At 38.7% G+C, this 21,962-nt stretch overlaps 1 protein-coding gene across 1 annotated transcript in view; it reads right to left on the bottom strand.

Annotated features, from left to right (window-relative positions):
* POLQ (polymerase (DNA directed), theta) overlaps positions 1-21,962 on the bottom strand; it is a 124,853-nt gene that overhangs the window by 99,867 nt on the left and 3,024 nt on the right. The window contains 8 exon segments of the mRNA XM_011971618.1: positions 199-224; positions 1,045-1,053; positions 1,262-1,543; positions 8,808-8,955; positions 12,117-12,336; positions 16,257-16,365; positions 18,420-18,576; positions 20,358-20,488. Of these exon segments, the coding sequence (XP_011827008.1) occupies positions 199-224; positions 1,045-1,053; positions 1,262-1,543; positions 8,808-8,955; positions 12,117-12,336; positions 16,257-16,365; positions 18,420-18,576; positions 20,358-20,488 (1,082 nt within the window).

The raw sequence follows: 21,962 nt of genomic DNA, 5'->3' as shown, positions 1-21,962 counted from the left end.
CCTGTGGAATAGCAGGTCTCTGCTGTAACTATTCGACCCTGCCACTGTGACATGAAAGCAGCAACAGAACAAATGGGCATGACTGTGTTCCAATAAAACTTTATTTACAAAAACAGATGGTAGGCTAGACTTGACCAGCAGACTATAACTTGCTAATCACTGTTCCAGATAATAAACTCCTTGTGGATAGCGATATGCCTTATTCATCAAGATATCTTCAGGGCCTATGCATCACATTGGTCAGATATACTTCTGACATAAATACGTGATGAATAAAAACATGAGTAAATGAAAAACAGTATATAGAATATATACTTATCTGGCTCATTTTCAATTTTATTTAAAAATTTAAAGGTCTGGGGTTCTAATTTTAAAATTAAGTGGTGGGTACACAGGTGTTCACTTTTTTTAGTATGCATCATAAATTACATACAATGTAAATTTTGTGTGTGTGTATATATAGTAGTTTCCCCCATCTGTGGTATTGCTTTCCACAGTTTTAGTTACCCAAAGTCAAAAATATAAAGAGGAAAATTCCAGAAATAAGAAACTCATAAGTTTTACATTGCATGCCCTACCACCCAGGACATGAATTATCCCTTTATTCAGTGTATCCATGCTATATACACTACCTGCACTATATACTGTCACTATATAGGAAAGAACATAGTATATAGAGGGTTTGGTACTATCTGTGGTTTCAGGCATCCACTGAGGATCTTGGAACATATTCTCTACAAAGAAAGACTACTATATACCATATATATAAATATATATACCCCCTCACACACACACACACATTTCAAATGCATTTAAAAGTTTTAACATGCTATGAAAAAACATCATATATGTGGGGCTGGTACTATGCATGGTTTCAGATATCCACTGGGGGTCTTGGAACATAGCTTCAGTGAACAAGGGGAGACTACTATAGACAAATAAGTAAATTGAAACATATTTGTTTTACTCTTGTTTAATCTATCACACAATTTCACTCTGTCACCCAGGCTGGAATACAGTGGCACGATCTCGGCTCACTGTAACCTCCACCTCCTGGGTTCAAGCAATTCTGCCAGCCTCAGCCTCCCAAGAAGCTGGAATTACAGGTGCGTGCCACAGCGCCAGCTGATTTTTGTATTTTTAGTAGAGATGGGGTTTCGCCATGTTGGCCAGGCTGGTCTTGAACTCCTGACCTCAGGTGATCCACTTGCTTTGGCCTCCCAAAGTGCTGGGATTACAGGAGTGAGCCACCACGCCCAGCCCATACAATTTCTTAAAAAGAAATCTAAGGATATTAAGTGTGTTTAACAAGAAATAAATTTACACAAATATAAAAGTTAAGACAGTACGAGGAATTTTGGAGGTTTCTTAATAACAGATTATAAATATGAAATACCTGCATGATGAAATGCTACTCCCCATGGTACAGTTTTCTGTAATACAGAGTCCAGTCCTGAAGGCAAACGTCTTAACTGATCCATCACTTCCAGGAGTTCTTTTTGTTCTAGATTTACTGGTGGGCATTCAGAGGGTTTCACCAATCCTGTCACAAAAAAATTACCAACACCATTTGCTTCTAGCTCCAGCTTCTTTAAGTGGTATCTGTCTAAATCATACTAGAACTAAATAGCAGAGGAATGGTTCTGAAACTGCTGCATACTACAATCCCCTGGAAATCTTTTAAGAATACTGATGCCTGATTCTTAATCCTGGACATCGTTATATAACTGGTGTGGGGTGTGACCTGGACATGAAGAATTTTTAAATCTCCCCAGGCAATTCCAATGTGCGCCAAAGTTTAGGAAACTGTATAAGGGTAAGACCAGGCCCACAGGAGGGGATCAAAGGAACCTGCTGGGGAAGTAGAGTATTACAGATACTGATTACCACTCAAAGCCCCAAAATCAAAACCCTTGCTCAAGGTGTGTACCACCAACCAGCAGTAGCAACATCAGAGGGTTTCTCCAATCCTGTCACAAAAAAAGCCTACTTCTCTGTTAAATTATTCTTGTCTCTTTGGCATTAATCTGGTAGTTAATTACATACCACCCTCTGTTTTTTTGTCTTCTCCCCCAGTAAGAGCTTAATGTTTTTTTTGAGACAGGGTCTCACTCTGTCACCCAGGCTGGAGTACAGTGGCACAATCACTGCTCATGGCAGCCTCAACCTCCTGGGCTCAAGCAATCCTCCCACCTCAGTCTCCTGGTTAGTTAGGACCAGACACATGTGCCACTATGCCCAGCTAGTATTTTTTTTTTCAGTTGTAGAGATAGGGTCTCCCTATGTTGCCCAGGCTGGTCTGAAACTTCTGGGCTTAAGCAATTCTCCCACCTTGGCTTCCAAAAGTGCTGAGATTACAGGCATGAGCCACCACCCAGCCTTAACTTTCTTATATGCAGTAAAAGCTTTAGGTACTTATATGTTGTCTTTAAAAATTGTCCAGACTTCTGGATTTTTGAACTTGCAAAACTTTTCATAAAAAGTAATTATATGCCTGGGCATGGTGGCTGACACCTGTAATCCCGGAACTTTGGGAGGCCAAAGTGGGCAGACCACTTGAATCCAAGAATGTGAGACCAGCCTGGGAAATGTGGCAAAATCCCATCTCTAAAAAAAAATACAAAAAAATTAGCCAGGCATGGTGGCATGCACCTATAGCCCCAGCTACTTGGGAGGCTAAAGTGGGAGGATCACCTGAGCCCATGAGGTAGAGATTACAGTGAGCTGAGATCATGCCACTGCATTCCATCCTGGACAACAGAGCAAGATCCTGTCTCACAAAAAAAAGAAAAAGAAAATAAATAAATGTGTGTTCTAGAATTATTATGTGTCACTTGAAAATAATAAAAAATATATATATTTAAATATATATCTTATATTTCATACATTTTTAAATTTTTAGGAAAACTTTTCTTAAAATTTTAAGAACTCACAGAAAGTTGCCAATGTTTTATTTTGCTGAGGGCAATTAATTTTTTAAAACCTTATCTATCAATATTTTTATTTCAAAGGAGACATTTAACATTAAAAACTGACTAGGAATAATTTCAGAATGTAAACTGCAGCTTTATAAATAATATGCTGCCTTGTCTTTATTTTTCTGATAAAAATCTCATCATAGACCAGGCTCCAGTCCAAGCACTAGCATTTGGGAACCACTGCTGCAAACCAAGATGACAAAATCTCGAGAAAAGAAAATGATGATGATTCTGGTTATTAAGGATTATAAATGGCCATGGTAAAATGTAAGGAAATAAGCTAACCTAGTATAGAAAGTACCAATAAAGGGGAAACTGGAAGAGATAATACACTGTTAGACAACAGCCTAGCCAATATAAACTTCAAGCAAAGTTTACTTGTTAGAGCTAGGCTTGAGATTTTCATCACTTATCTTCATGATGCCACTGGTATAAGTAATTAATAAATAAAATATCTAATATTCTGTGACTAGAACTGGTCCCTGTCTTCCTTATATTTATCTTGGACTCCAAAGCACCACAGACTAGTAAAAATAGTGAGGCAACAGTGTTCACTCTAGAATCAGTAAAAATATATACTAATGATTATAGCCATTGGTATATACTAGATCACCATTTGGCAACAAAAAAGAAACAAACGGATAAATTAACAACCTGGGTGAACATCAACCACACCAGGCTGAGTGAAAGAAGCTAGATACAAAAGACACATACATACTGTATGACTTCATTTACGTGAAATTTTTAGAAAAGCACAAGTAATCTAAAGTGATAGCAAACAGAGATCAACAGTTGCCTAAGTCTGGGATAGAGGGAAGAGACAGCAAAAGAAAAAAGAATATTTTAGGGTAATGAAAATGTTCTAGCTGTTGAATATAGTATGGTTAAACAGATGTATACATTTGTTAAAATTTATCATATATATACAAAATTGGTACATTTTCTTATAAATAATACCTCAAAGCTGATTTTAAAATAGATTTGTATATACGTGTGTGTGTATATATGTGTATAAATACACACACACACACACACAAGTTGACTGTTAAACAACACAGGAGTTAGAAACAAAGAAACCCCCAGTCAAAAATCTGCACACAACTGGACTTCTCCAAAACTTAACTACTAATAGGCGGTGGCTCACGCCTGTAATCCCAGTACTTCGGGAGGCCGAGGCAGGCGGATCACAAGGTCAGGAGATAGAGACCATCCTGGCTAACACGGTGAAACCCCTCTCTACTAAAAATACAAAAAATTATCTGGGTGTGGCGTTGGGCGCCTATAGTTCCAGCTACTCGGGAGGCTGAGGCAGGAGAATGGCGTGAACCCGGGAGGCGAAGCTTGCAGTGAGCCGAGATCGCGCCACTGCACTCCAGCCTGGGCGACTGAGCGAGACCCCGTCTCAGAAAACAACAACAACAACAACAAAAAAAGAAAACAAGAAAGAGAAAATACATTTACTATTCAGTAATAAATCATCATAAAGGTCTTCATCTTCATCATCTTTACCTTGAGTAGGCTGAAGAAGGAGAAAGAGGAGGGGTTCGTCTTGCTGTCTCGGGGTGGCAGAGGCAGAAGTGGTGGCAGTAGAGGCAGGCACACTTGGTGTAACTTTACGTAAATACATCGTAATTTCTGCCTGTTTTTGCTTTTTTATTATCTAAAAATGTTTATATACGGTACCAATCCTTTCACCATTTGCTGTCGTTTCAGTGCCTATATCATAGGAGGGTCCGTGCCATAAAAAAAGTCAGAAGCAGTCTTGTATAATTGGAATCCTTCTGCCAAACTGTCTAATGTTAACTTGTTTTCTGGCACTGCTTCTTCTGTCTTCTTACTCATCATCTGGCACTTGTTTGGAAGCACTCATTTTATTCAAGTCATCTTCTGTTAATTCCTCTGGTATGGTGTCTACTAGCTCTTAAATTTCTCCAAGATCCTTATCTTGAAACCATTTACCTCCACCATTTTTTTTGCCATTTTCACAATCTCTTTCATGATTTCATTCATTGGCTCTGTCATAAATCCTACGTGAAGTCATGTGCAATATGTGGACAGTTTTCTCCAGCAGGAATTTATCATTTTGGGCATGCTGGCTTTCACAGCTTTCCCTATAACAACAATGGCATCTTCAATGAAATAATCCTTCAAGACTTTCACAATGTTCTATCGGGGTTCTCTTCCATAATGTTGACAGTCCTTTCCGTAGAGTACCGTGCATAATGAGCTTTAATGCATAATGAGCTTTAAACGTCCTAATGACCCCTTGATCTAGAGACTAAATTAGAGATGCTGTGTTTGGGGGTAAGTAGATCACTTTGATGCCTTAACTGTTGAACTCAAGAGGTTCTGGATGGCCCGGGGCATTGTTCAATATCAAAAGAAAGTTAAAAGGCAGTCCTTTACTGGCAATGTATTTCCTGACTTCAGAGACAAAGCATCAATGAAACCAATCCAGAGAAAGGGTTCTCACTCTCCAGTCCTTCTTGTACAACCAAAAGACTGGCAACCAGTGTTTATCTATTCCCTCTAAGGCTTGGGGATTAGCTGTTTTATAGACATGAGTAGTCCTGATCATAAACCCAACTGCATTTGCACAAAACAAGAGTTAGCCTATCCCTTCCTGTTTTAAATCCTGGTGCTTTCTTCTCTTCCTTACTGATAAATGGGTTCTTTGTGGCATTTTCCGCCCCCCCAGAATAGGGCACTTTCATCTGCATTAAAAATCTGTTCAGGCAGATATCCTTTCTCTGCAATAATTTTCTTAATGGTATCTTGGAACTCATCTGCAGCCTCTTGGTCTTGCATCTCCTGTTATCTTGACACTTTTTCAAATTAATACAAATCACCAAAAAATTTTCCATTATGTATTGGAAAAAATCCACATATAAACCTCTAAAACTATCCAACCATCTTTTGCTGGCATTAAATTCTCCAGCTTTAGATCCCTTTGCTTTAAGTTGCCATATGGATTTCACTTTTTCCCAAATCATAGTAGTCTATAGGTATGCGTTTCTTTTGTGTGTGTGTGTGCGCGCGTGCACATGTGCATGTGTGTGTGTGTGTGCATCTGTGGCGACAGGGTCTCACTCTGCCACCCAGACTGAGCTGAGCACAATGGCATGATCATGGCTGACTGCACCCTTTACCTCCCAGGTTCAAACAATCCTCCTACCTCAGCCTCCCAAGTAGCTGGATCTATAGGCAAACCCCCCCCCACCTGGCTTCTTTTTTCCTTTTTTTTTTTTTTTTTTGAGATAGAGTCTCGCTCTGTCGCCCAGGCTGGAGTGCACTGGCATGATCTCGGCTCACTGCAACCTCTTCCTCCCAGGTTCAAGCAATTCTCCTGCCTCAGCCTCCCAAGTGGCTGGGACTATAGGCATGCACCAAAACGCCTGGCTAATTTTTATATTTTTTAGTGGAGATGGGGTTTCACTATGTTGTCCAGGCTGGTCTCAAACTCCTGACCTCAGGTGATCCGCCCACTTCATCCTCGCAAAGTGCTGGGATTACAGGCGTGAACCACCGTGCCCGGCCTAACTTTTTAACTTTTGTAGAGATAAGGTCTCACTATGTAGCCCATGCTGGTCTTGAACTCCTGGACACAAGTGATCCTCCTGCCTTGGCCTTCCAAAGTGCTGGGATTATCGACGTAAGCCACCTCACCCGGCAGGTGTGCCTTTCATATAGTGATCCTGCAGCCACATAAAACTGCATTTTCAAAATCAGATGACAAAGTATTTCACAAAATGTGCAAAGCTGCAGCAATAGCTTCATAAATTTCCTTCTTTTTTTACAATAGTACTTGAGCTCAATTCATTTATCTTAAAATAATAAATGCATCTGCAGACCTCAATTTATGGTACATAGCAAGCAATTCAATTTTTTCATAGAATGCCACAACTTTTCTCTGCTTCTTGGGAACACTTCCAGCATCACTAGTGGCACTTCAGATTGGTTCCATGGTATTATTCAAGGTTTACAATACTGCACTAAATATGATGAAAAGTACATGAGAAACATGATAAATTACTTTTTACTGCAATATGCAAATTATGAGAGACACAAACTGCTCATATGAAGATGATAAGCATCACATATTTTAAGTGGATACTCACAATACATGAGCTTACTGCAACAGCAGCAGGAGGTGGCTATAAAATTATTACAGTAGTACAGTATATATTACAGTTAATTTTATGCAGTTATGATTTAACACTGCCTCTTTACATTTGTTTACACTCCTCTTGACTGTGAATGGCATCTGTGTCTATGTGCATAAGTTTTGATAAATATTTATTTATTTATTTATTTATTTATTTATTCGAGAGAGGGTCTCACTCTGTCATCCAGGCTAGAGTAAAGCGGCGTGATCTCGGCTTACTGCAACCTCCACCTCCCAGGTTCAAGTGATTCTCCTGCCTCAGCCTCCCATGTAGCTAGGATTACAGGTGACCACCATCACACCCAGCTAATTTTTGTATTTAGTAGAGATGGGGTTTCACCATGTGGGCTGGGCTGGAAATTTTAATTTTTTTCTTTTTTTTTTTGAGATGGAGTTTCGCTCTTGTTGCCCATGCTGGAGTGCAATGGCGCGATCTCGGCTCACTGCAACTTCCGCCTCCTGGGTTCAAGTGATTCTCCCACCTCAGCCTCCTGAGTAGCTGGGATTACAGGTGTGCACCACCACACCCAGCTAATTTTTTGCATTTTTAGTAGAAACAGGGTTTCACTATGTTAGCCAGGCTGGTCTCGAACTCCTGACCTCAGGTGATCCACCCTCCTCAGCCTCTCAAAGTGCTGGGATTACAGGTGTGAGCCACCGTGCCTGGCAGAAATTTTAATTTTTAATAAAAGATTTGGGCCGGGCACAGTGGCTTACGCCTGTAAACCCAGCACTTTGGGAGGCCGAGGCAGGTGGATCACTTGAGATCAGGAGTTCAAGACCATCCTGGCTAACATGGTGAAACCCTGTCTCTACAAAAATTAGCAGGGCATGATGGCAGGTGCCTGTAATTCCAGCTACCGGGGAGGCTGAGACGGGAGAATCACTTGAACCCAGGAGGCAGAAGTTGCAGTGAGCCGAGATCGTGCCATTGCATTTCAGCCTAAGCGACGGGTACGAGACTCTGTCTCAAAAAATAATAAATAAATAAATAAATAATCGATTTGTGTATATTTTAAGGTAGTATGTGATAAAATAGACTAGTATCTACATATGTTTTAGGCTACATGACATATCTTCTTTTTGTTCTTTAATGTTTTCATGTTTCTAGGCTACACAGCTTGTCAGTTTCTTCAAATTAACACAAATCGCCAAAACATTTTCTAATATATTATGTATTGACAAAAATCCACATATAAATGAACGCACACAATTCAAACCCATGTCGTTCAAAGGTCAACTTATACATATATACACATCTGTGTATGATTTTTTTCAGAGTTACACTTTCCTTTGGAAACATAAAGAAGATATGGTTACTTTCCCCAAAGAAATGTCTACACGTGAAGTTTTGCATCCAGTTTAGGGGCTCCGAAGATCAAACTCTTAAAGCCCATGGATCCCTGATAAAGAACTGTAGCATATACCCAGTATTCTAAAAATCTAAAGCTGATTAGTCTAAGCGTGTGTGTATATACATAGTCTATACTAGGGAAGGAATATGACTAGAATCACAAAAGCACAGTTTGGTAAAAAGGGTACCACCTAGTGGGCAGGCAGTGGCAATGATTAACAAAAGCCATGTTTTTGCTAATATAATCACTACTGTTACTTTCAAGCAAATGTACTAAGCATGAAGGCTTTCCTTTCCATCCATAACTCACCCTCAGTTTGATGATGTAGATTATAAAACTCTCGAGCAATGATATCTGCCAGCTTCTCACACCATGTCTTTGATGGACAAAAAAGTAATACTGAATGGTTATCACGAATCGTCTCATAACATAAACTAACAACATGGTCCTCATCTCCCTAAAAAAGAAAGATAAATAACCACTTTAGTGGTACTTTCAAAAGATTCTCACATCAGTTTAAAAGCACTCATTTTCCTTTCTGGGGAAGCTTTTTCTTCTTGAAGGCATAATAAAAATCAGTTACAAAGTCAATAACAAAAGAAAGGGAAAAAAAGAAGAAAAAATAAACTCCTAATGATGAAAGGTGCAAGAAATACTATTCATTCAACTAATATTTATTGAGCTCCAACCCTCAGGCAATGGGAATACAATATTGAGTAAAAAGAAAGTCAAGATCCTAATAGTCAAGGGGTTTATAGTCTCACCAAGAGATACATTAAAATACAGATGTCCCCAACTTAAAATGGTTGGACTTTACGATTTTTTTTATTTTACAATGGTGCAAAAGCAGTATGCATTCAATAGAAACCATACTTTGGGTGCCCATACAACTCTTCTATTTTTCACTCTCAGCACAGTATTCATTAAATTATAAAATATTCAAGACTTTATTATAAAACAGGCTTTGTGCTAGATGATTTTGCCCAACTACAGGCTAATGTAAATGTTCTGGAGAACATTTAAGGTAGGCTAGGCTAAGCTATGATATTCAGTAGGTTAAATGTATTAAATGCATTTTCAACTTACAATGAGTTTATCAGGATACAACCCCATCATAAGTCTAAGAGCATCTGTACAAAATAAATATGAAATACAATAATAATATATACCATTAAAAGAGAGTTTTACAGTGTTTTGAGGTCTCATATTTGACAGAAAGATCTGAAAGAAAAATTGTCCTGAGAAAGCAATTTAGCTGAGATGTGAAGGTGGGGAAACATTATCTCAATTAAAGGTAACACATTTCAAACAAACAAAAGGGCACATGTGAATACCCTGTGGTGGCTCTGCAAGTTCTCCATACTGGAAGTATCTCAATGTATGTATTAAAAACTAGATTAATGCATCCATTTATTCACTCATTAAACGAATATTTACTATATATCAAATATTGTTCTAGGTACTGGGGATGGAGCTGCGAACAAAGCAGAAAAAAAGCTCTACCCTCATAACGTTTCTACTCCAGTAGGAAGAGATAGATAATAACAAAAACGAGGTAAGTAAAACACATAAGGGCCGGGCACAGTGGCTCACTCCTGTAATCCCAGCACTTTGGGAAGCCGAGGCCTGAGGTCGGGAGCTCGACACCAGCCTGACCTACATGGAGAAGCCCCATCTCTACTGAAAATACAAAATTAGCTGGGCGTGGTGGCGCATGCCTGTAATCCCAACTAGTAGGGAGGCTGAGGCAGAAGAATCGCTTGAACCTGGGAGGCGGAGGTTGCGGTGAGCTGAGATCACACCATTGCACTCCAGCCTGAGCAACAAGAGCAAAACTCCATCTCAAAAACAAAAACAAAAACAAAAAACACATAATATGTTTGGTTTTGAAAAGTGCTAAGGGAAAAGAAATAGAGACCATTTGAGGGAGAACATTATAATTTAGATAAGTTGGCCAGGGAAGGTCTAAGACAGTGACATTTGAGTAAAAGTCCAAAGGTGAAAGAGTAAACCACACTGATCACACTGATGCCCCTAAGGGGAAAGCATTCTAGAAAAAGAGAATCTGAGGCGGGAAATTCATGGTATATTAAAAAACAGCAGAGGCTAGTGTGAAGGAAGTGAGAGGGAACATAGCAGATAGAGCCAGAGCACTAAGAGGGGCGGGGGGTATAGATCATGTAGGACCTTACAGACTACTATGAAGACACTGGCTTTTATTCTAAATGAAACAAAGCCACTGCAAGTTTCCAAGAAGAAGGATAACATGATCTGATGTTCATTTTAAATAGATCACTAGCTCCTGATGTAAGCATAGACTGAAAGAGACAAGGTCAGAAGCAGAGAGAACAATTAGGAAATATTTCAATAATCCAGGTAAGAAGTATAGGTGGTTCAAAAGGGTAGAGGCACAGACATGGTAAAAGAAGAAAACAAATTAACAGGAAAGCAAATGAATGTGTTCACACATAAATGTATTGAAGTAACCAAGGCATAGCCAGGTGAAATATGGGGCACAGAGCAAAGATTCCACACCAAGCATGCAGAAGTTACAAATGCGTACCTAGATAGCTAGTGAAACACATAAATTTAGTCCTATTCCCAATTCTAAAATGACGCTTAGCTATGTTAGTACTCAGAAGGACAACTCTGCATAAAAACAGCAGATGCCTCACTCCACCAATGTACATGAGTTAGTTCTTTAACCTCAGGATTAAAGTGTATTTGGGAGTATGGGAGGGTACTTATTTATCACGCACTTTCTAGATGCCAGACAATTTTTTTAAATCATATTTAATTCTTACAATATTCAAGATAAGGATTATAATATCCTATTTAATAGGTGAAGATATGAGATTCAGATAGGTTTTGTGATTCAACTACTATCTCAGCCATATCAAGTATCTCTATTAAGTATCAGAGGTAGATCTATCAGACTACAAAAATAATATTCTTTTCACTCTACTATATATTATACCTACCATTTAACAAAAAAGTTAATCTTCCATACTAACAGTGTAAACTAAACCATAAGAAAATATTTTCCCAGTAAAAAGAAAAAGCCACAAGATCAGTTATTTTTTTTTTAATGTTTATATTATATATTAGGAAACAATTATTTAAATTAAAGGTACAACTACATTTCCTCTCTTACCATCACCATCAATATTTTTTTTTGGCAGGGACAGAGTCTCACTCTGTTGCCCAGGCTGGAGTGTAGTGGCATGATCTCGGCTCACTGCAGCCTCTACCTACCATGTTCAAGCAATTCTCCTGCCTCAGCCTCCCAAGCAGCTGGGATTACAGGCACCCACCACCACGCCCAGCTAATTTTTGTATTTTTAGTAGCGACAGGGTTTCACCATGTTGGCCAGGATGGTCTCAAACTCCTGACCTCAAGTGATCCACCTGCCTGGGCCTCCCAACGTGTTGGGATTTACAGACGTCAGCCACCACCCCCAGCTCACCACCAATTCTTTAAGAGGAAACCAATTAGCTTAATATTAATCCTAATGTATATGTAACTCCCAATTACATCATTCAGAAATTGTTAATTTGCTAGAAAATGAAATCAAACACACAGATACTAATAGTAGTGATGTAAATATATTTATTTACCTTCACTTGTAGCATAGGTTCAAATTCCCTCACAAGTTTCATTGAAGAGTCATATATGGAATTTCCAACTTTTACTGACTCCAAAAGTGGTACAGGGCGAAAGTCGGTATGGTAGTATTCAGCATTCAACCAGGAAGCCACAAGCTCCAAATTAGGAAGGGTAGCACTCATGCCAACAATCTGCACAGCATTAGACAGAGAACTGGCTAAATCTGCCTGACTATTAAAAAAAAATGAAAAGAATATTAAAAGATAAAAAATGCATTAATATTTAGTGTTGCTAACAATATTTATGGTTATGTCCTTTGGTACACACATGCATACATTTCTTTAGGATATATACCTAAGAATAAAATTACTGAGCCACAGATTGAGTCACAGATTATCTTCAATTTAGATAATCCCACATTGTTTTCCAAGGTAACACCTCCACAATCTGTGTTTTCTATTGTTCCATAATCTTGTCACCACTCGGTATTGTCAATCTTTATAATATGTTAGCAGTTATAGAGGGTACGTGGTAGTATTTCTTTTTTTTTAGACAGGGTCTTGCTCTGTCACCCAGGCTAGAGTACAATGGACCTGTCTCAGCTCACTGCAACCTCTGCCTCCCAGGTTCAAGCGATTCTCCTGCCTCAGCCGCCCAAGTAGCTGGGACTACAGGTGCGTACTACTACACCCAGCTAATTTTTGTATGTTTAGTAGAGACAGCGTTTCACTGTGTTGGCCAGGCTGGTCTCGAACTGACCTCATGATCCGCCCACCTCAGGCTCCCAGAGTGCTGGGATTACAGGCAGGAGCCACCGCGCCTGGCCAGTATTTCTTTGAAGAAGTAATTTACAGTTCCCTGATAACCAGTGAGACTGAGCATCACTTCATGTGTATGAACCACGTGGATACCCTGGTGGTGGTGGTGGTGGTGGTTGTTGTTGTTAGAAACAGAGTCTCACTCTGTCGCCCACTCACTACAAGCTCCGCCTCCTGGGTTCATGCCATTCTCCTGCCTCAGCTTCCCGAGTAGCTGGGACTACAGGCACCCACCACCACACCTGGCTAATTTTTTTGTATTTTTAGTAGAGACGGGTTTTCACCATGTTAGCCAGGATGGTCTCAATCTCCTGACCTCGTGATCCGCCCGCCTCAGCCTCCCAAACTGCTGGGATTACAGGCGTGAGCCACCGTGCCCAGCCAATACCCTGTTTCAAAAGCCTGTTTTTTTGTCCATTGATATAGTGGGTTGTGTTTTTCTTATTCATTTGTAGAACTTTTAAATGTCTGGATAGTGACTTTCCTCTTCCATTTTTTGCTCTGTTTTTATTATTTTATCAAGCTTTCTGTTGCATTATTTTACTTTTTTTTCTCTAGACAGGGTCTAGCTCTGTCAGCAGGAGTGCAAAGGCACAATCTCGGCTCATGGCAACCTCTACCTCCAGGGTTCAAGTGATTCTTATGCCACCTGAGTAGCTGGGATTGCAGGTGTGCATCAAGACGCCCAGCCAGATTTTGTATTTTCAGTAGAAACAGGGTTTTGTCATGTTGGGCAGGCTCGTCTAGAACTGGCCTCAAGTGATCTGCCTGCCTCGGCCTCCCAAAGTGCTGGGATTACAGGCATAAGCCACCAGGCCTGGCCTTTTTTCTAAGTTATTGGGATGGATCATTAAATAATTGATTCTCAGTCTCTCTTCCTTATAATATATGTGTTTTATGCTATCAATTTCCTTTTAAAAACAACTTTTGCTGCCCTTCACAAGTTTTGTTAGTAAATATTTTTATTATACTTTCAGTTCAAACTATTTTCTAATTTCTGTTGTGATTACTTTTTTGATCTAAAAAATGTCAAAATTGTGTTTATTTCCAGTAAAGTAGACATTTTCTAGTTATGCTTTTCTTATAGCTAATTTCACTGCTGTTAGAAAATAAATGATATGAATTCATTAAAATATGTTAAGACTTGCTTTATGGTCCAGCATATGGAAACTTTTTAATAAATATTCCATGTGTAACTCAAATGAATATGTATTCTGCTGTTTTGAGGTAATTGTTCAATATATATCCATTAGGTCAAATTTGCTGATTATATTAATCATATTTTCTATATCCCTAGTGATTTGGGATAGAGATGGTTATCTGCTTGTTCTATCACAAGAGAGATGTGTTCAATTCTCCCTTAACTGAAAAGAACCTATTGAATACCCAGCACAATGACTAAAAATAGACCAACACCAACACACATCAGTATGAAATTTCACAGCACTGTGGAAAAAGAGGAGCGACTAAAAATTCCCAGACAGAATTTAAAAAATTGTATACAAAGGATGAAAAACCAGCACAGCACTGAATTTCTCAATAGCAATGAGAAAATGAAGTAATGCCTTGACAACTCTGAAGGAAAAGTATTTCCAATCTTGACTTTTATACCTGGACAGTCCATAATTATTGAGACTGGGTATGGTGACTCATGCCTATCAACCTAGCACTTTGGGAGGCTGAGGTGGGTAGGTCACCTGAGGTCAGGCAATCGAGACCAGCCTGGCCAACATGGTGAAACACTGTCTCTACTAAAAATACAAAAATTAGCTGGGTCTGATGGCAGGTGCCTATAATCCCAGGTACTCGGGAGGCTGAGGCAGGAGAATCGCTTGAACCTGGGAGGTGAAGGTTGCAGTAAGCCGAGATCACACCACTTCACTCCAGCCTGGGCAAAAGAGCAGAACCCCATCTCAAAAAAAAAAAAAAAAGAAAGAAAGAAAGAATTATGAGGCATTTTCAGACATGCAAGTTCTCAAAAAATTTATACCTATATGTGTTCACTGAAATAAAGTAGAAGTTCCTGGAAGATATTCCCACCAAAACAAGAAGGTAAATCAAGACAGATACATGGTCAAAAAACTGGTTGGGGGAAGGGAATCCCAAGATAGCTGCTATGTAGCATATATATAGATTAACCACCTATCTAGACTGGAACAACTTGAAGGGCTTTAGGAAAATCTTGAAGAAGATGACTGGCAGAATAGCAAATGTGGTAGAATACACAGCTGGGGAGGAGGCTAGGGATAAATTAGCAGTAAGTTTCTGGAAAACCAAGCCATCAAACAAAAAAGACAGTTATTAATTTCAGAGAAGACAAAAAGTTGTTTAGAAAAGCAAAAGTAATCATATTACACTATAGCCCAGTTACCAATGTTATTTATATAGTCATAATAGCGTAATAATGATCCAAGCAAAATCGTAACATAACTATATTTGAAGAAGAGGAAGATAATGAGAGGATAAGGAGAGACTGCAGAGAAGGGAGAAGATTGGGTAGTGGTTAGTAAAGAATTTAAAAGAAAGCTAGATCTTCATCTTTCATAGTAAAAGTCAATATATAAGGTCTGAAATTTAAAAAATTAAGTAGCCACAAGTAGAGATGCTGCTGTAAATATTTTTAAAAAGCTACAAGAGTTGAAAGGTTGAAGTAGCCTCTGAGAAGTGAGGGCTAAAAAAATATTATTTTTCAAAATTAGCCTGACTACTTATACATATAGTACAGAATACAGAAATAGATTTTTTAAAATCTATAATAAAATACAGAAACTAGATTTTTTAAAATCTATAATAAAAATGTATACATTGGAAGGGTGAGCAGTCAGAAAATTAAGAATGTTTACAAAGTAATCTGAAATCAGTTTCAACCTGAAATACTTTTCAGGTTGTTGTTAGAGATATGGTCTTGTTCTGTAGCCCAGGCTGGAGTAAAGAGGCACAATCATACCTCATTGCAGCCTGGAACTCTTGGGCTCAAGTAATCCTCCTGCCTCAGTCTCCTGAGAAGCTGGGATTACAGGCTTGTGCCACTATGCCCAGCTAATTTTTTATCATTTATAGAAATGGGGTCTCACTGTGTTGCCCAGGCTGGTCTGGAACTCAGGCTCAAGTGATCCTCCCATCTCAGCCTTCCAAAGTGCTGGGATTACAGGTGTCAGCCACTATGCCTGGACTGACTTCTTCTGGAACAAAAACAAACTACTATACATGAGTTTTCTCAATAAGAAAAATATTACACTCCCTTAATTTATTTAACTCATACTTATGCACTTTTTCAGACACTTTCTCAACACTGTTTGAAATCTCAGGAACTCAGTTATTTCACGTACTCACCAAGATGCTGATTTCCGAGTAATATAGCAAATCTTGGTCAGCAAAAGTTCCAGCAGATACCCTCGGTGAGAGTCTCCCAGCATATGTAATTCATCCACAACCACCATTCCTAAAAAGATTTTCCAGATGCTAGGTTTTTACAGAATCTCACATCCACGAAGAATTTTTTTCCAACTTTTATTTCACTCTATTTTATTTCCTTTATATCAACTTTTATATTGGATTCAGGGGGTACATGTGCAGGTTTGTTACCTGGGTATATTGCGTAATGCTGAGGTTTGGAGTACAAATGATCCCATCACCCAGGTACTTAGCAATAGTACCTTATTATCAGTTTTTCAACCCTTGTTCCCTTCTAGTAGTCCCCAGTTTCTGTTGTTGCCATCTTTACATCCATGAGTACTCAAAGTTTAATTCCCACTTACAAGTGAGAACATGTGGTACTTGGTTTTCTGTTCCTGCATTAATTGGCTTAGGATAATGGCTCCAGCTGCATCCATGTGGCTTTGCTACAAAGGACATGATTTTACTCTTTTTATGACTGTGACAAGAAGAAATTTAAAAGACTCAATATCTTATATCACACATTGATATAAGATATAATACATTGCAAGTAATGCAAATTTCAAACCATAAACCAAAAATCATATTCCTTATAATGGGCAATTCTTTTCCAAGATGTTTCGGGTATTACAGGCAGCTGTATTACAAGGTATACTGGATCTAAAAATCAATTATTAGCTTACTCAGGGCTAAACAAACCCAGGGAAAACTGCCTCTCATCACTCTTCTAAACTGGCAACTTCACTGAAATAAACATACAATGAAATATCAAAGACATCTATGTCAGTTTTCAGTGTATTGACTTTTCAATGGGAAAACGTATATACTCATGTTGGAAAGTAGCTTAGAAAAAAACAGAAGAGGGTCCAAAAGAAAAAGACAATTTTAAGAGATTTTTAATATGGTAGGCTAGTGAGTCACCATACTGCAAAACATAAATATGATCACAATGTCCTTCACTACTTGGAGAATTTAACCAATGTATATACTTGGAAAAATTCTTAAGAATTACTGAAAATTCAGTATCAACCAATACTTTCTTTAGTTAAACATTTTCATAACAACATAGTTTCCACATGCACTGGTATTCTCCCCATCCCAAATTCTCCCCACCAAAAAACAACTTTCCGGTGAAAAGGAATTTGAGGAGACAATAGGGAACTTCCTAATGACACATGATGTTCTTTTTCCTATCAATAAGCTATCTCCAAAATTGTACTGTCTAATGAGTTATTTTAGCACTTATTCATTCATTCAAAAAAAAAAAAAGTATTCTGCCTACCATGTGCCAGGCACTGTGCTAGGTACATCAGAAATAGCACATACTAGGAGTCTATTGCAACTCTCAAATATTTAAAGTCCAGTGGGGTCACAAGTAATAAGACAATTCTGATACAAATCAATTGCAATTTCTCTCTCCAAGCTTTATGGAGCATAGCCCATGTCTGATTCCCACCCTCCACCCCTACCCTACCATAACTTTACCATGGTATTTTTAAGTGTACCACATTCTCAATAAGTAGCTGATATTCTTGCTACTTCTGCTGCTGAAATCCTTCTATGCCTGTTGCTACCTCTACATAATGGCCTTTCCATAATGGCAAAAAAAAATGCATTAAGATAGAAAATCTTCCCAGAATCCCAAGCTCAAATAGAGTGTCAGTTTCTTTAGCTTCCTACCATTTCCATGCTAAATGGTAGACTCTAGGTCCAAGCCCAAAATAGACATCATAGCAGCAGAATATAGTAACAAAAACACATACACACTAACTGCAAAATGGCAGATCTGGCCCAGCAGCCTTCCTTCTATTTCTGGTAAAGTTTAGATAAGAAAGAAGCAAGGAGAAGTTATTAAGGGCTTAAGGATATCCTCTACATTCTGTAAAGTACAAAAATGCAACATAATGGCATCAATAACAGCAGCAGGACACAAAACTTATAAACACAGCATTCCTAACATTACAGATGCCAATTCTCGCCTCCAGAAGTAGACAATAGACAATAGAAAAATAAATGGGACCTACAGAAATCACAACAGCTCCACTTCATTCCATCAAAAATAGCAACAGAAAGTATTTACTTATTTTCTAACTTTCTTACCTAACAGATCCATCTTATTTTCCTCTATGAGGCGATTGATCAGACCATTGGCTCTCTCAATTGTGCAGACTGCAATATCCAATGAAGAGAAATGCCTTGACGGAGAGGTGCTGCCCATATAACCATCTACTTTTATTCCTACTTCCTGAAACAGACTCTGAATTGAGCAAAAAGGAACAATACAGGTGAAAAAACTTGAAATTCAAGAGTTATAAACTGGTTCTATCCCAGAACATAGACATAACTATCTAAAGACATCTACCAGATTACTGTCATCAGTTGTTTCTGGCCAGGACACACTGGTTCTTTTTAGATCATATACTAAAAATACAAAGTTTAGAACTGACAAAACTTAGATTTCTGTTAAGAGTCAAATAAAATTATGCAATTTTAATGACAGCATAATAATCTAAAAAGTTCTAAGAGCTATTTATAGGAATTAAAATTGGAGAAAAACTACCTCAAGCACTAACATTTTTAATCTAATAAACAGCAAGAAACTAGTTATAACACTTTAAGAAACAAATTTATACTTTATGAGGAAAATAGTCTCATTATCCTAATGACCAATTTTTTAATGTAATTGGAAGAAAAGCTTTTAAAAGTCAAATTCAGTGGGATTTTTATAATAATTTTTTTTTTTTTAGTTTAACTTTTAACTAACATACCTTTCAATAAAAAGGATCCTTTCATCATTTTGTTACTTTGGGTCTAAGTTGAGTGATGTTACCATGTAGGATCAGCTTTGTTGGCTATTGTGCCTCTGAAATAACTGTTAAAAAGATTTATAGAACCACAGAAATTTAGAGCTATTCATTCAATAAAATTTTCCTGAGTGTTTACTGAGTTAACCCACAGTGCTAAGGGTTAACATCCTAATTTTACAAATAAAAAAACTGAGGCCCAACAGGTTACATGTCTGGCCTAAAGACATAGTTAGTCACAAAACTGGGATTAGAACCCACATTTCTTTAACAATCCGTATAATGATCTTTCCATTCCAAAAGCACATATTTTTCACTGCAGAAATCACAACAGTAAATTTATTCCATTTAATAAAACACTGTATTTGTGAAAATGCCCTAAAAACTGTGAGCATCATATTGATGTAAACTACTGTTAGTCATTTTTGCAGAACAGAGGAACAGATCACATACCTGGAGCTTTACATAAGCACCAATGGATCTTGACCTTCATCCCCTAAATATTCCTAAATAGACCTCAGTTAGAGCAGGATATGCTTCCTTAAACACTCTTTCCTTTCTATGCTTCAGTCTAGTCCAACTGTTCAATTAAATGCTGATTCTTAACGTGCATGTTTATATGCTAGTTTAAGTATTTTGTTTATTTCCTAAGAAAAGGTTTACAAATTTTTACACAATTCTCACCAATTATTCTTTTGATTTGATGGCCCCTTCTCCTTAATAATAATTTTTTTTAAATTTCCTTCTGTGATTTTTTTTTAATTTTTTTTTTTTTTTTTTTTTTGAGACAGAGCCTCACTCTGTTGCCCAGGCTGGAGTGCAATAGCGCGATCTCGGCTTACTGTAACCTCTGCCTCCCAGGTTCAAGTAATTCTCTCACCTCAGCCTCCCGAGTAGCTGGGATTACAGGTGTGCACCACCACGCCCAGCTAATTTTTGTATTTTTAGTAGAGATGGGGTTTCACCATGTTGGCCAGGCTGGTCTCGATCTCCTGACCTCAGGTGACCCGCTCACCTCAGTCTCCCAAAGTGCTGGGATTACAGGCGTGAACCACCACACCTGGCCCCCTGCTGCAAATTTTTAATGCTTTCAGCAGTCACCTCTTAAAGCTACATGGGATGCAATAAAGAAACTTTGTTTTCCACTTACTTTCATAATTCTATTTCAAATGAATGAAACCAAGGCTGCCAATAATGAGCCTTTCACTATTTCTAACTTAGTAAAAAACATTACCTGGAGGTAGTATTTCTTCTCTTTAGCCACAGAAACAAAGGGAAGAATAAACAAAGCTTTCTTCCGCATTTCCAAAACCCGCTTCAAAATAAGTAATTCTGCCACAAGAGTCTTCCCAGCACTTGTAGGAGCTAAAACATGATTATTCCACAATATTATAAGAAAAAAGTAATATTTGGTACAATTCATTAATAAACGTTTCAAGCCATGTGTAGTACTACAGAGCCTAAGGCTAACGGATCACTAAGGGCCCAATAGCACTTAAAATCTTTACACATTGAAATGCCCTTTACTTTAAACCAGCTGTCTTAATAGCCTCAACTAAAAACAGTGTAAACAAATCTTTATATCAGCAATATATGATGAATATATTGAGTACCTAGGTTATACCTAAAGATCCTTTCCTTTAAGTACCAAATGGGTAAAAGGTTTGCTTTGAGGAAGTAGATGAACAACTTTATTATGATAGGAGCTATGATCGAAGTTGAGGAAAAGGGCTGGGCGCAGTGGCTCACACCTATAAACCTAGCACTTTAGGAGGCCGAGGCCGGGGGATCACTTGAGGTCACGAGTTTGAAACCATCCTAGACAACATGGTAAAACCCCGTCTCTATTACTATAAAAATAAAAAATAATAGCCAGGCGTAGTGGCAGGCACCTGTAATCCCAGTTACTCCAGAGGCTGAGGCACAAGAATCGCTTCATCCTGGGAGGCAGAGGTTGCAGTGAGCCGAGATCACCCCAGTGCACTCCAGCCTGGGTGACAATGAGAGATTTCGTCTCAAAAAGAAAAGAAAAGAAGTGGAAGGAAAGGAGTTGCAAGGAATCTTATGGAAAGAAAACAGAATTTATGAGAAGGTAAGGAAGAAAGACAGGGATAGCCAGGGTGGTGGCTGACACCTGCAATCCCAACACTTTGGGAGGCCGAGATGGGCAAGGTGGTGTGCGTCTGTAATCCCAGCATCTCAGGAGGCTGAGGCCTGAGAATCACTTAAACCCAGGAAGCAGAGGCTGCAGTCACACCATTGCACTCCAGCATGGGTGACACAGCGAGACTGCGTTCCAAAAAAAAAAAGAAAGGAAGAGGAAAGGAAGGCCGTGCCTAAGAAACAGCATATGGTACAAAGGGCCTACAAGAAATCCTGGCATGTTCAGATGACATAGTAGGTAATTTACTAAGCATGGAGTATAAAGTACCCCAGGGGTATAAAAGAAGAGATATGAAAGTGCCACAAGAAGAGTTTATAATCCCACTATTTAAGGAGTTTAAACCTTGTCCTGAAAGCAATGCAGTGTGACTGATGAGTTTTATGAAAAGGAGTGACAAGATCATATTTGTACTTTATAAAGATCTCTTTGGACTGGGCACAGTGAATCATGCCTGTAATCTCAAAACTTAGGGAGGATCACTTGAGCCCAGGAGTTCAAGACCAGTCTGGGCAACACAGTGCCACCCCCATCTCTACAAAAAATTTAAACAAAAAATTTTTTAAAAAGACCACTTTGGGGCTGGGTGTGGTGGCCGGCGCCTGCAATTCTAGCTGCTCGGGAGGCTGAGGCAGGAGAATCGCTTGAACCCGGGAGGCAGAGGTTGCAGTGAGCTGA

Source organism: Mandrillus leucophaeus, unplaced genomic scaffold, assembly GCF_000951045.1.
Source record: "Mandrillus leucophaeus isolate KB7577 unplaced genomic scaffold, Mleu.le_1.0 Scaffold123, whole genome shotgun sequence".
NCBI lineage: Eukaryota > Metazoa > Chordata > Mammalia > Primates > Cercopithecidae > Mandrillus > Mandrillus leucophaeus.
This window is presented reverse-complemented; position numbering and strand designations above follow the sequence as displayed.